Source organism: Micropterus dolomieu, linkage group LG18 (genome assembly GCF_021292245.1).
Source record: "Micropterus dolomieu isolate WLL.071019.BEF.003 ecotype Adirondacks linkage group LG18, ASM2129224v1, whole genome shotgun sequence".
Taxonomy (NCBI): domain Eukaryota; kingdom Metazoa; phylum Chordata; class Actinopteri; order Centrarchiformes; family Centrarchidae; genus Micropterus; species Micropterus dolomieu.
The window spans coordinates 20,602,689-20,616,933 of NC_060167.1; the positions used below are offsets into that span (position 1 = coordinate 20,602,689).

At 40.6% G+C, this 14,245-nt stretch overlaps 3 protein-coding genes across 3 annotated transcripts in view; 2 read left to right on the top strand and 1 right to left on the bottom strand.

Moving 5' to 3' along the window:
- Positions 1 to 3,216, top strand: part of cacna1da (calcium channel, voltage-dependent, L type, alpha 1D subunit, a) — a 28,429-nt gene extending 25,213 nt beyond the window's left edge. The window contains exons 35-39 of the mRNA XM_046076077.1: positions 333 to 461; positions 650 to 789; positions 1,083 to 1,189; positions 1,463 to 1,780; positions 1,970 to 3,216. Of these exons, the coding sequence (XP_045932033.1) occupies positions 333 to 461; positions 650 to 789; positions 1,083 to 1,189; positions 1,463 to 1,780; positions 1,970 to 2,275 (1,000 nt within the window). The 3' untranslated portion in view covers positions 2,276 to 3,216. The remainder of the gene's footprint in view (positions 1 to 332; positions 462 to 649; positions 790 to 1,082; positions 1,190 to 1,462; positions 1,781 to 1,969) is intronic.
- A 2,209-nt stretch (positions 3,217 to 5,425) lies between these two features.
- LOC123956560 (parapinopsin-like) lies at positions 5,426 to 8,114 on the bottom strand. Its single transcript, XM_046028818.1, has 4 exons — positions 7,784 to 8,114; positions 7,188 to 7,516; positions 6,283 to 6,525; positions 5,426 to 5,542 (listed from the first exon to the last, which is right to left on the bottom strand). The coding sequence occupies exons 1-4, from the start codon at positions 8,112 to 8,114 to the stop codon at positions 5,426 to 5,428; spliced, it is 1,020 nt and encodes a 339-aa protein (XP_045884774.1).
- Positions 8,115 to 10,069: 1,955 nt separating this feature from the next.
- The window catches only part of cacna2d3 (calcium channel, voltage dependent, alpha2/delta subunit 3), a 41,486-nt gene continuing 37,310 nt past the window's right edge, over positions 10,070 to 14,245 (top strand). The window contains exons 1-4 of the mRNA XM_046029525.1: positions 10,070 to 10,129; positions 10,216 to 10,362; positions 12,785 to 12,906; positions 13,177 to 13,309. Of these exons, the coding sequence (XP_045885481.1) occupies positions 13,185 to 13,309 (125 nt within the window). The 5' untranslated portion in view covers positions 10,070 to 10,129; positions 10,216 to 10,362; positions 12,785 to 12,906; positions 13,177 to 13,184. The remainder of the gene's footprint in view (positions 10,130 to 10,215; positions 10,363 to 12,784; positions 12,907 to 13,176; positions 13,310 to 14,245) is intronic.

Genomic DNA, 14,245 nt, shown 5'->3' on the forward strand with positions numbered 1-14,245 from the left:
TCCCCCCCCCCCCCCCCCAATAAAGAGTCCGTCACTGAATTCACTCCACAATTCCTAACCAAAAGAGAAATGTGTTTTTAAACTATCTTATACAGGACAAAGCGATGTGATGAAGTGGATGAGATGTTTAGATGACAAAGTGATCCTCTTCAGCCTGAAACTCCCTTTTGTCTTGATTTGACTGTGGTTAATACATATCAGGGTGGTCAGTTGCATTGCTGCCCCCTGGAGGCTTGTGTCTGCATGGCAGTGCATGGCCTTATTCTTATCCACCCCCCCCAGAACATCAGCAGTGTACACATTCTGATCCCTGTGCCCTGACCTCTCATCAGGTCCCACGGAGTTGATGGACGCCACCCCACCATCCGCAGGGAGGAGGAGTTCGATGAAGACCGCCTCTCTGGGGAGTATTACAGTGGAGAAGAGTTTTATGAAGATGACAGTATGCTGTCAGGGGACAGGTATTACTCTTTCCGACTGCCTTTTCAGCTTATGCGGCAATCTTATGCGTAGTTGTACCCTGCTCAGAAAAGCCAGCATGTATAAACACGTATAAAGTACCAGAAATGTAATAAAAATGAATGAGTTTGGGGATAGTGTGTGCCAAACCGCTGCTTTCCAACATGCTTTTTATTCTATATGTTGACAGGTACCAGAACAGTGACACAGAATATGAGACTCCCAAAGGTTACCATCACCCTGACAGTTACTATGATGATGACGAGCAGCCTCTCTACCGCGACTCACGGAGGTCACCAAAGAGACGGCTGCTTCCTGCCACGCCTCAAGGTACCTTACCCTCTTGTATCCCACAGCATCCGTTACACATTGACCGTACATACAATTTTCCAGGTAATACATTGTATCGAATAAACTAAATATATATATCAAATAAACTAAAACACAAAAATATCTTGCTGAAGACATTATATGAGAAGTCACGACAGATTACAAAACATTTAACACTCACTGTATGATTTACCCACTCACCCAGTTTTATATTCCTTGAGTGTTTGGAAAGTTGCATGCTGTCAATGTTTCCTGCATGAGTTCACTCACTGGTCCCCTCCTGATTCGCTCAGGTAACAGGAGGTCATCCTTCAACTTTGAGTGTCTACGCAGACAAAGTAGCCAGGACGAGCTTCCACATCAGCGTACTGCTCTACCACTGCACCTCATGCAGCACCAGGTAACACGGGCACATGTCTCACATGCACTGTTTGCTCACTTTTAAACACTGCATTACATTATGGACATTAAAAATGATTGTACTACTTCCCTCATTCTCTAAATTAAACATAACAGATTTCCCTTCCTATGTGTATTTGATGAAGCAAGGTAGATTGTGCACACATCCTCCTGCAGTAGAAATGGTAGCTGTAGTTAGTAGTAGAATACTAGTACAACTTGACAGTACTACAACTGCCTGTGTTTGTATCATGTGTCTCTCCTGGCCCATCAGGTTATGGCTGTAGCAGGTCTGGACTCCAGCAGAGCCCACCGCCTCTCCCCGACTCGCTCCACCCGCTCCTGGGCCACTCCCCCTGCCACCCCGGCCAGTAAAGACCAGTCACCATACTACACCCCTCTCATACGTGTGGACCACCCACACAGGGAGAGTGCAGCTAGCAGCCAAGTGTCAGTGCGGAAGAGCTCCTGGTACACAGACGACCCAGACTTCTCCCATAGGATGTACTCGCCTGTCCACCTGCAGGTGCCACCTGAGTACCATAACAAGTACCACCAGAAGAGAGGCAGCGCCACTAGCCTTGTGGAAGCGGTGAGTTTAAGGCTTGCTCTAGATGTAGGGAGAAAGGAGGTGTGCCTGGCCAAATACTTACTCACAGGCACAGTTATCCTGACAGGCAGAGTTATCCTGCAAAACAAAATAGGACAAGCAAGATAAGTAAAACAAGATTGCAAAAAAAATCCACAGTAACATTTTTTTCCCTCTCATTCTGTTGAGCAGGTTTTGATATCAGAAGGGCTTGGGAGATTTGCCAAGGACCCCAAGTTCGTCGCTGCCACAAAGCACGAGATAGCAGATGCATGTGAGATGACAATAGATGAGATGGAGAGTGCAGCTAGTCATCTGCTCAATGGAGGGATGGCGCCGAGCGTCAATGGGGTCAACGTGTTCCCCATTCTGACTCCAAGGGACTATGAACTGCAGGACAATGCAGCCAGCTACAGCGACGAGGAGCCAGAGACAGAACCGAGAGCTCCTTATGAGGAGGACCTGGCAGATGAGATGATCTGCATCACAACTTTATAGCAGTGGCTGGAGAAAATCTGCAATTTAGAACCATGTCAGACTAAATTGGTGAAAATTTTAAAAAAAGAAATGCATCTGTTGGCTTTGACCAAAAGAAGTGCCTTTTACATTGAAGAGAAAAGGCATATAGAAGAGAGACACATTAGTCCCGTTCATTTTATTGTTCTCCACCTGCCAGCAAAGGAAGTCACAGCATAGTGCCAGATACCATCCCTGCTGAGCACAGAGGGACTAACTGCAACCTCCTGTCAAAGGCTTTGTCCTGGAGGTGACATACAGGTTCAACCTGCAGCCAGTCAGAGAGGAGGACATTGATGCCTGTGAAAGATGGACCAGTTGGCAAAGGTGTGAAACACTCTCTAGGGCAGGTCTCTAAGGTTGATGACAATCAGATGTACGATGTCATTACCTCGGTCACTTTATTAAGGTTTGGCATATCATGCAAGTTTTCAATGCAAGCATAGAAAGGCATATCTCCTCCCGTAGTCGTTACTTTAACTTGATCCCTTTGTTGTTAGAACAGACCGTTTCATGATCGTTACAGCTGAGTCAGAAAGTGAAGAGCACCGGTAGAGTTACCAGATTATGCAGGAACTATTGTCCTACTCATAGCATCATTCAACTTGAGATATGTACTTTTGAAGCGACAAACGCATTTTGTTATAAATGCACTAGCAGGCAGGTTATTTTAAAATTTTAGAATATCCTGATTAATATTTCATAGTTGATATGCTGTAAAATGTATTATATAACAAAAGAAACTTTGTAAAGAGATACTCTATATTTTGTAATTATGTATCATTTAAAAGATCAGCAATACGGACCCTTGTGACTCCTGTTATGATATCAAAAGCAGACTAGCATTATTTTATTAGGTAAAATATTCTGATATTTATTTGCCTTTTATTTTTTTTGCTAATAGGCACCCTTTATTTTGCCTACGAAAACAGCATTTTTAAGAGGTTCTGCTTGTGTAACAACACTACTGCACAAGATATGCAAATGGCTTTGATTTCTTAGCGTAGGAGTACGTGTGTTACTTCATCAAACCAACAACGGTTGCATAAGGTTAAGCCCCCTTTAAAGGAGCATTTTTAGAAGACAAGCCTCCAGGATCCAGTGCTGAAAATTTATACAGATGTGATGAACACATTTGTTTGCATATTTTGTGCAGGGCATGCACAAGAATTTAAGATGCATAGTGCATTAACAATGCTGCTTTTTTAGTTGGTTTAAGAGTCAAACCTAGGTTTCGTCAGCCCCTACTGAAATGCCTTTTTTGCTGCTGAAAGAAAGAAAAACGATATATGGTAACAATAACAGGGATAAATTAATATTTCTCATAGCTTGTGCTGGGATTTTCCATGACATGCTCTTTGTTGATCATGGTGTAATTCCATTAAACCTTTGTACTGAATCTTGGCAATCACATCTTAGCCTTCATGCAGTGTGTGAGTCCTCGGAGCCTGTGGTGGCAGGAGACACATGCACACATCCAAAGGTCAGAAACAGTCCAGCGTGTGTTGTAGAAGGACAGAGGGTGTCCTGGTGTCAGGATGCTGGAGAGAGGCTAAGCAATACTAACCCCCCGCCCCTTTCTCTCTCAGCCTGCCCGGTTCCTGCATACAGTATACCTCGTTAGGCAACAGTGACAACATATCATTGTCTCAACTTACCTGTCTGTCACAGTGTCACAGAGTCTTTGAAAGAGATTAGGTAGGATTGAACCTACCTAATAGGAGGGAAACCTTACCCTGGATGCATAGAAGGAGCAACAGAAACCCACAAGTTGGAATATAAGACAACAAAATATCTTTTTCTTTTTTATCAGTTATCATTTATTGATCTATTACAATAGGGATACTGGACTAAATAAACCCAAGTGGGCTCTTTCAGGCATTACCATGGAGAGTTTGAATTAGCACCAAGGATATTTAGGGGTTAATTTGATCTGTTGTTCATGAGTGTTTGATTTGTAGGCGAGTGCGTACTGTACTCTAATTCAACCGAATACTGTCATGAAAATGTAGGTTTTCCATTTTGTGTGCACATTGAAAGGGCTCTTTGAATTGTTTGTGAGTAAAAAAAATGTGTTCTAGTCCTTTTGTTGATGACATGTCATATAAAAGGACCAATGCACATAACAGGCACATTGTACTATTCGTAGCAATTACAGTACTGATGAACTGAAGATATGCATTATTTTGTAAACACTTTTCAAAGTTGTGTTAAACTAAAGATGAAAAGAACTTACTTTTACCTCATGTCAGGGATTCCTGAAAAAAGAAAATAATGATTTGGTTCAGTCTATACCAATGGTATTTAAATATTAGCACATAGCTGTTTGTCTTTGCACAAGTAACTGTATAGTGCTTTTGTTTCTCCTTTTTCTAAACAAATTTGTGTATTAAGGTGAGACAATTTTGTACTTTTTGTGACTGTGTGTATGGTTTAGTGGAATCTATATTTGTCATTTACACCTCACCTTACAATGCTGGGAATGAAAGCGTATTAAAAAATATTTTCAAGGTGCACTGTTTCTCTGTTCTCTGTAGGGAAAAAATTAAATGGTGAAGTACCACTTTACAGAGAAACACATTCATTTGAACGTTTCTATTAGTTTTCTTCATATTGTTATGATTATAATTCCTATTACAACTATTAATGTTCTGAAAGCTGTATTAAAATAGAAGATAATGTAAAATATGTACAAAAGTATGGAAAGACCCATGGTAATGTTCTCTACTTGAAAGTCTTGATATTTGCTCCTTAATGTTTTTATTCGGTAAACATCATTTCTCTTAGTAGCAAATGCTTTACTATAACCTTCTAGGTTTTGTATCAATACATTTTTTTGTATTTTTCATTTTATTTTGGCCTTGACTTTATTTGAATCGATACTGATATTTTATTTTCTATTGATCATCATGGAATAAACTTATGCTGAATTGTTGTTCTCATTTATTTGGATTCTGCACTTTTTAGAGAACAGACAGGAACTGGACACTGTTTCTACCACAAATATTCAAACACTATAGTCATAGTTTCACTGATATCTGTATAGCCGATGATAAAAAGGATGTGTAAACTCAATAATAGACATTTCAAACTAATATATTTTTAATGGATGGTTGCAGGTGTGTGTAAATTTCAGGCAGGAGACACTTTGTTGGTTGAACTCTCCACAGTCGTCGTTGTCTCTGATCCCTCTTCGTCCACTGAGATCTCTTTACAACACAACAGGAAGGGCACTGTGTATTTACGAAACTGTAGAAAAAATGAGCCAGAAAAGTTCAGCCAAGACAAGCTACACTGTCTTTTTTGTTAATGTATTAACAAACATTCAGACATCATTCAGAAGCTAGAATGTGCGTACAAACATAAATACAGATTATATAAATTATATATGTAATATAGTTGTAACACAGATCTAATAATATGAAATATGTTTTTATAGGAGAAGTTGTAATTGTTGACAAATACTGTACAGTAATTAGCACAAATGTCCTCACTTAACTACATTATAGTGTTAAGAGTGTTATACACCGTTTAATAAATGTAATAAATGTTTATTAAGTACTTATGAATGCTAAATAGGGGTTCAAAGTGTAAAGTGTTCAGAGGACTTAAACATTTTATAAGTCTGTCATATACATACACTCTTTTTTTGTAAAAAGACTGTGAATAAGAAATTCTACCAAAAAAGCATTTTATAGTAGGGGAAAGCTTAAAAAATCTTGTGGTTAAAATGTATCTACAAGAAAACACAAGCATTTATTATTACATTAAAATGCGTGTCTTTATCCCCAATTACAACAGAAACGCACATTCCTGTCCTGAATATCTGCCCTAAGACAAGCTACACTGTTAATTAATACCACTAGATGGTGCTGATGTCCCAAAACAACAAAAGTATTTCAGCTCTCATTCACAACAAGCTGTTTCCTACAATGTGTTCTTCACATCTGGCTCAGTTAAACCACTACCTGTATGTTTTGTCACAGTACCTGTTTGTTGAGGTAGATGTAGATGAGAGGATTGTACACAGTGCTGCTCTTGGCCAGGTAAACTGGCACTGTGCCTACCAGCGGGTGAATTTCCACATCAGGGTTGTAGACCACAAGCATGGCCAGGCCGGCATAAGGCAACCAACTGATCAGAAATGTCAGGACCATCAGGACCACCATGGACGCCACCTTCATCTCTCCTTTAGCTACTGCACCACCTTCCACACAGGCCATCTTTGATACCTGTAACACAGTAATGTAAATAGTTAGCACTCTATTGGCCTACATGACCATACACAACACCAACATGTGAATGTGAAGTACCTGCACCTATTTTTTTCCGCTTCATGCACTGCAGGGTACCACTGTTGCACATCATGACCCTTAATCTCTCATCATGTCTCCTGCATGCACAATGCGTCATGGGAAAAATGGGAATCTACATAGCAGATAACTACAGAAGAACCTGCTTGGTTCTGGCCTCCTCCAAAGGGTTAAAAGACAGATAAAAGATAAAATGGGGTCATGAGATGATTAATAGTAAAGTAAAGGTAAAAATACACAAATTTGCAATCTTTTTAATTTCTTGGCTTTTTTAATAATCATAATAACTCATAGACAACTAAATTCTGACAAGAGGCCCCAACACCACTGTGTTCACTGTGTTTTATAAACTTCACAAATATTTTTGATGTAAAATCTTATTGTGAAATGTAATTAATAACTATAGCTGTCAGATAAATGTAGTGGAGAAAAAGTACAATAGTTCATTGTGAAGTGTGATATATATGGTAATAGAAGTTTGAAAGTACCTCAAACTTATATGAACTGTACTTAAAGTTAATGGAACATAGTAGTTACTTTCCACCACTGCCTGTGATGAAGCCAAACGTTTAAAAGCTCACCTGGTGTAATGTCCACATCAGCTTCGTGTAGGATACCACGATAAGGGCAAAGGGCGCGGCAAAGCACACAGAAAAGTAAGCCAGGATGTAGGACACGTTATGAGGTTCTCGGTTGTGCCAGTCTGGCGCACAGGACGTCCCGACACCCTCCAACTCATACCTGCCCCACCCAAACAGGGGAGGTAAGTTCCATGTGAGAGACCACAGCCAGGATAAGGCAACACCTCCAAACGCATGCTTATTTTGGAAGGTTATCTGGCCCAACGGCTTACATACAACAAACATCCTCTCCACTGCGATCAGAGCGACCGTGCACAGAGACGTGATGCCTGCGGACAAGTGAGGGAATGCAAAGTCAGGACGATTCACATGGGAGAAGCAGTGATTGCTAATTGAAAAATGTGAATTAATTTGTTTTGTGATTACATGAAAATGATGTAAACACTGATGAAATTCTATCAAATGTTTGTCATTACAAAACAACAGGATAAAACAACAAATGTCGCATAATAAAAGGGTTTTCTTGTTGTAACAGAATTCTCTTATAGCGCGAGTGTGAACTATTTAACCTATGCTATACTCTTCTTTTCACTCACCACACAAGGACACTGCAAAGCCCTCCATCACACAGCCTGTTCTTCCCAAGGAGAAGTACCCCTGGGCGTTGTTTATCACAGACAGCACCCCTCCGGTCATGGCAGTGCCCAGGTCAGCCACAGCCATGTTCATCAGAGCGTAGTTGAGCGGCTGCCTCAGCTGCTTGTGCATGAGGGACACAATGATCACTGTAGCGTTGAGTATGATGGCTGGACCAGTGAAAATGGCCATAATGATGGAGAGAATGATGAAGCCAGTGCGTGACAGAGGGGGCTCCCCATTGGGGCCCAGGTAGGAGGAAGCATTTGGGGAAAAAACAGATGGTTGCATGGATGCAGAGCTTTAAAAAGTGGTCAGGTAGTTCTTCGTTGTCCTGGAGCTTCTAGATGTTCCAATATCTCACAACTCAACTGCGACAGCTGAGATTAGATTCCCCCGAGTCTAAGAATAAGTCCTCCAGACAGAGGCTTAACAAATAGTAATTCCTCCAAATGATGACGCTTGATCCCTCCAACCTTTTACTTGATTGTTAAGGCACTTACACAATATGACTCCAGTCCACAAAGCAAGTGCAAAAATACAATAAACTCTATGACTACTTACTGTATCAATGTGCGTGAAAGATTTAATTTATCATACAACTTAATAACATCTTTGCCAACTTTTATCTGATCTTGGATTCCATGGAAGTCATCCTGATGTACCACAAAACTCCATATCTTATTTTAATTAATAATGATTTGGTTTGGTAGCCAAGCAGTGTTTAAAATGGTGGAAATCATATAGCAAACCCAGTACACAGTGTTTATACCTGATTATAAATCATTCAGTCCTCACCAACATTGCAGCACTGGAGTGATTTAATGAGTCGCTTGGTAAACCTCAATGTTAAGTGCAATGTTACATGTAAAAGCAAAACCTCGGGTGCATCTCTTCAAAATAGAAAAGAACATTATATAAACTTGTTTCTTATTTTGTCCATCCCCTGTTGTGTTGTAATTTAAACAGCAGACATTATCTGCACTGTATGAATTAACATTAGATTTAACTTCTAATGTTTATGGACAGACTTCCCTTACTATTTATGTCTTACAGATGACTTCTGCTTAAGTCAAGTACATGTTCCTGCAGTAAGATCCCATTTAACCCCACTGGTATTCCCCAAATGGTGAAGTAACTGGTTAAGCTTTTATGTACTCAATGCAATGTACTGTCTGGACTCAGGATCATTGTGATGTGCTATAAATAAGTCTCTACTAAACATGTTACCAAACACTGAGTCAGATGAAAAGTTACACACAGGATACCAACAATAAGCAGAAATGTAAGGGTAAGGGAAAAGTGCATAGAAATATGTTTGAAGCTTGGGGTCAAGTCTGGATGGTGAGAACTAACTAACTACAGTGTTTTGCTGCAGCATGCTTTATTCAAACACACTGTAGGTTTTGAGTCTTGAAAGCAGTGATGTGAATGTATCAGGGCATTCAATTTTACTTGACTGTAGGTCTGTACATGTGTAAGAGCAATGAACAATACTCTATATGGTACACTGAGGTGTAATCTTTCAACAGTCACAGCTCAATGGATAAGAATAAGTTGACTGTTGTAGGTGGTCTGAGGTGAATTATCCCCCGCTGCTGAGGGCATGAGGGGAAGTTAAGCCCTGGACTTAACATGACAACAGGTGTCCGATGTTTAACCTTCTAAGAGGTTTATGTCCAATCAAGTCAAGACAGAGATTACAACTGTTTGGAGTGAGAGTTCAACAGCAATCTGGTTCTGATAGTAAGGCTTTATGTCTGGAACAATGGCTTTAATTCTGATTCATTTGAAATGACAAATGATTGGGAGGTCAATTTACCTCAATATTTCCCCACTGTCATTGTTTTCAGAAGCCTGAACATTTACTAAGAAACTACATGTTGTTCATGAGAGTCTAAATAATATAACCCAAGGTCTACTAACTTTTCCACGAGCTTGCTGTTAGAGGTTTAAAGGTGCTGTAGAATGCTCATTTTCAGGTTCATAGGTTTATATGTTACTGGTTACTTTAGCATCTAACTACAGCTAACAGCAGCTGCTAATTAGGTAGCTACTGAGTTAGCTGTGCAGCTAGCAGTCCTATTGCCGATTCTGCCCGGACTTGAAGCTTGGTGCTCCGGTGTTGTGTTGGTGTTTACACCTCTAACATTAGTACAGAAGCTTTAGACCGCTGGTTCAGACCTGGAACGTGGGCTGGTCTGTGTAACATGGAGCGCTTTTTGGAATTAGCCCGTTTTTCGGGGTTTTTTTAGTTGCACGAGATTTAAATATGAAAGAAGAAACAATGGAGATTGAGGCTCACGGTATGTCAGTTAAATGTATTTAACTCTTTGAATTCAATACAGTTTTCCATTCTGTGGCACATTTAAATATTTTTCCTGGGCTCAAGGTTGAAACACAGAGTTACACTCCTGCTATGGATTAAATAACAGCTACTGAGCGTGCATGTCAACATATCCATCTACATGACAACTAAGCAAACTCCACTCCCTGATGAAGTCTGTGCAGTATGGTTCAAAGACCTGGAAAAAAGCTTGTAAGTTGGCCTAACTTGAGGTTGTTTTTCTTCAACTTTAAATGTGTTTGAACATACAGACAGCTACTGCGCTGCAAACCAAATTCAGCACCATGGAGAGCAGCTGAAGGCCTTGATCATGTGCTAATTTCTGCAGCTAATTTCGCCTCCACTCAAAAATGTGTTTTACTTATTGTAACTTCACTTAAATGTCTGTCCTTCACTGTGCAGAATTGTGTATGTACAGAGTTTGACACTAGAAGGCTTCAAATTCATCTGCTGGCGGGGAAAGTTTCACTGAGCTTACTTTAAATATGAGTGTAGGATGTGCAGGCACCAGCATGATTGTGTGGCATCACAACTAGCTTGGAGGCCAGTCATGGTCCAGGATGGAAATTACACAAAGTGTGATGGGGAAACCTGAAAGCTCCAGTGCACACATGCTGAGAATGGACTGTTTAGAGAAGTGGGAGACATCTTGTCTTGTCATCTAAAAGTTTAAAATGAAAAATAGTTGCATTTTGTTTTCTATGAGAGAGAATTGTATTCTTAATTTAGTGGTTTCTTTATTGGTACTTGTCTAGATGGGAATCCTTAAAGTTGTTTTCACTTTGAAAGCTGCTGAAACCCATTCAAATGCACTAAAAGTACAAATTTAGTACCAGAGTACAATGGTTTGACTGCTGCATGACCAGCGATTTGCTGCACTGTTTTTGCTTGTGTGAAATATTTATTTTAGTGCATTTGACAGGGTTCCAGCAGCTTCCAAAGTGAGGACAATTTTAACGATTCCCCTCCAGACATGTTTTAAGACCTATAAAGAAACATCTAAAGTGTCTTAAATGTTGTTGTTTTTTTTCCACAAAAGAAATCGAAAGTTTCTCCCTCCTTGAAAAAAAATCAATGCAATTTTTCATTTGAAACAGATAGGACAAGATGTCTCCTACTTCACTTAAAAGTCCATTCTCTGCTGTGTGCACTGGAGGTTTCAGGTTTCCATCCTGGACCATGAATGGCCTCCAACGTAGTTGTGATGCCACGTAATCAGGCTGGTACCTAAATGTAGCAATCAAACCATTGCACTCTGGGCACTAAATTTAAACTTCCTCATGGAGAATACTGGGCCTACTAATGTGTTTATTTGACCTACTCCGCTGGGTGGGTGGAGGTGGTGACATTATTCAAGAGATTACATCAAATGGAGAATGTTGTTTGTTCATCCTCGTGCTGTGCATAAAGGCGTAGTGGTGCAATGACCCTGAAGCAAGCAAAACACACCCCTTGCTGAAGGACACTTCAGCAGGACTTGAGAAACTGTCGTGCCTTCAACTAGGAGAATAAAACTAGACGCCGTTTTTCAGCATAGTGACAGAGAACTGCTTTTATTCGCCGTCGATAGTTAATTAAAGCATTCGGGGAGGCGTTGTTGAGGGAGAGGAGACCGGATGATATTGTCCGTCAACCCAACATGCAGGCACCTTATCGGCACGTCCCAGACAGTAAGGGCTCCTCACAACTTTGATGTACGATGCAATTACTAAACTAATAAAAGCCTCAAGTCGAAACACGGTTCCTGTGGTGGAGGGTGGAGAGGTGGTGCATCAACCCCCCTGCTGCCTTGACAACATTATCGCTTCCTAATCAGCAGTATAGAGTAGGCTGCCGGTCTTATTTTATAGCAAGCAGTGATAAATATGGCGCACTGACCAGATCTGTGTGTCTTATAACTTGTTCCAGAGTTCACTACACTTTAATTCCTGAAATAATCTCTGGGGTCCACGTGGAAAAGTTGCTGGTGAGTGGCATGACGTCATTGGTCGAAGTGATATATGATTGGACTCCGGTCAACCACAGGAAAAGCCACAAAGTTAACAGGACATTTTGCTCCAATATTTGCTAATCGACACGTATCTCTCTTACTGGTTCTTTTGTAGTATCTGAACTCTGTGTGGCCATCCAGTGCACATATTTTCCCAAATCCAAAGGATTCCCACCATACACCGTTTTATTTATTTATTATAGTGCTGCTGGCAGTGCGGAAGCCTTCATCTGCAGTCTCATTATCGCCCACAGAGCCATTTTATGTCAGGAATCTCCCCTTATTCTGCGCTTTTAACAATCATATTCTAAAGAAAACATTAGATCATGCACCTCATGATCACATTTCAGTTATATCCTACTACAAACACACGCTTTCACGGGTTTTGTGTGTGCAGATTGGATACTATACAGCGCAGTACAGTAATGCAGCGTCAGCCTTAAACGCAACAACTTTAGTCGACAGGAGAGAAGTGAGTCGCAGAGAGAAGCCAAAGTTCATTATTTGAGCATTTGAGCATTTTGCAGATGAATTTCGTTTTCTCTGGTAGCTCTGTGACCGATACACCTGTGCACGCTTTTCTCTGTTAACCACTGACCACAGGAACCCCTTCTTCTTCTCCAGAAACCATAGTCTGCCCACTTCACCTCCTCAAGATTTTCAGGCTTCGTTGCAAACAAGCAGACGACACGTCGTTTCCATGGATAAAGCTCCGTGATTCTTGCAGCAGCAGAGAGCCGGCTGAGGTGGGGTTTCTTTTTCAGAGAGTGGCAGCGGATGGAGGCTCACATCACACACGCACAACAGACACACAGACACACAGACACACACACACACACACACACCACGCTCTCTCTCTCTCTCTCTCTCTCTCTCTCTCTCTCTCTCTCTCTACACTTGAATACAGTAAAGTACGTGCTGGCAGTACCGCGGCTGGAGACGGTGCACCGGGGTCCAGCAGTCCAGCACGGTGCTGGGACGGGATTTTACTGTACAGATATTTTTTTTATAAACAGAGCTGAATATGCTGGGGGACTGGAGGATCCCGTTTTTGCACATGTGCAGCACCAGCCTCCTTCTGCTCTGGATCCTCGTCGGCTTGAATGTGGAGGAGGTGGCGGGGTCCCAGCAAGGGATCCCTCTGTCAGTGTGAGTGAGAAGCAGCTCTGCAACTTTCACACGGAATTGACTAATAGCCTGTGTTGATCTCTTACAGACTGGAAATATAGAGGCGTTTTTAAAATTACTTTTTCTTTAGATTTAAATTCATTTTAAGATTATTAAACAAGTTCCAGTTTCAGGGAGATTAAATGCATCTCTGTAGCTGCATTCTTGTAAGTCTTGGCTACTGTGTGGAGTTTAGTTTAACCACAAATCTCTCTTTGTGTTCTCCCACACATGCCATATTACAGGTTTAACTCACCACTTATTTGTAGAGCGATACTGTTGAGATATGATTTCAGCAAATAAGCAGCATTGTTAAGAAAAATCACAGAAGGTGGGGAAATTCTAAATAGAGCATGTTGATTAAACTTCAATAGCGAAGAGATTAAGACTATACCTGCCTATGTAGGTAGACTACAATTTGTCTTATTTTGTTGATTATTGCATTATAGATAACCAATACATTGCCAACAATAATTAGACTATATGTGTTATTAATAAGTCAGAAATAGTAAGCATAACCTTAAGGCTCCACTGTATGGTTTTGCCAATAGCAAGACATTTTATATCTCATGGAATATTTTAAAAGGCACCTTTTGTCTCAAGCTTTGTTTTTCATGTATATTTCACATTGATAAAGAACAGGTCGTTTTTGATTAGTTTTACAAACTGTAATCTAACAATTCCCAACTGTCTGCATTTAACAACAATAACGGGAAAAAAATTTATAGGTCAGATTGTATCTACAGCAGATTGGGAGACTTGTTAAAATTAGAAAACCTTCTACTTGAGGAATCTTTTCTGCAGGATTTGTAGTTATACCTACAACAATTTAAACACAAGACCTTGGAAAATCAAGAATACACGTCTAAGATGTGAAAGCAGATTCAAACAGCTAAACTCACCGTGGTTAACACTCCT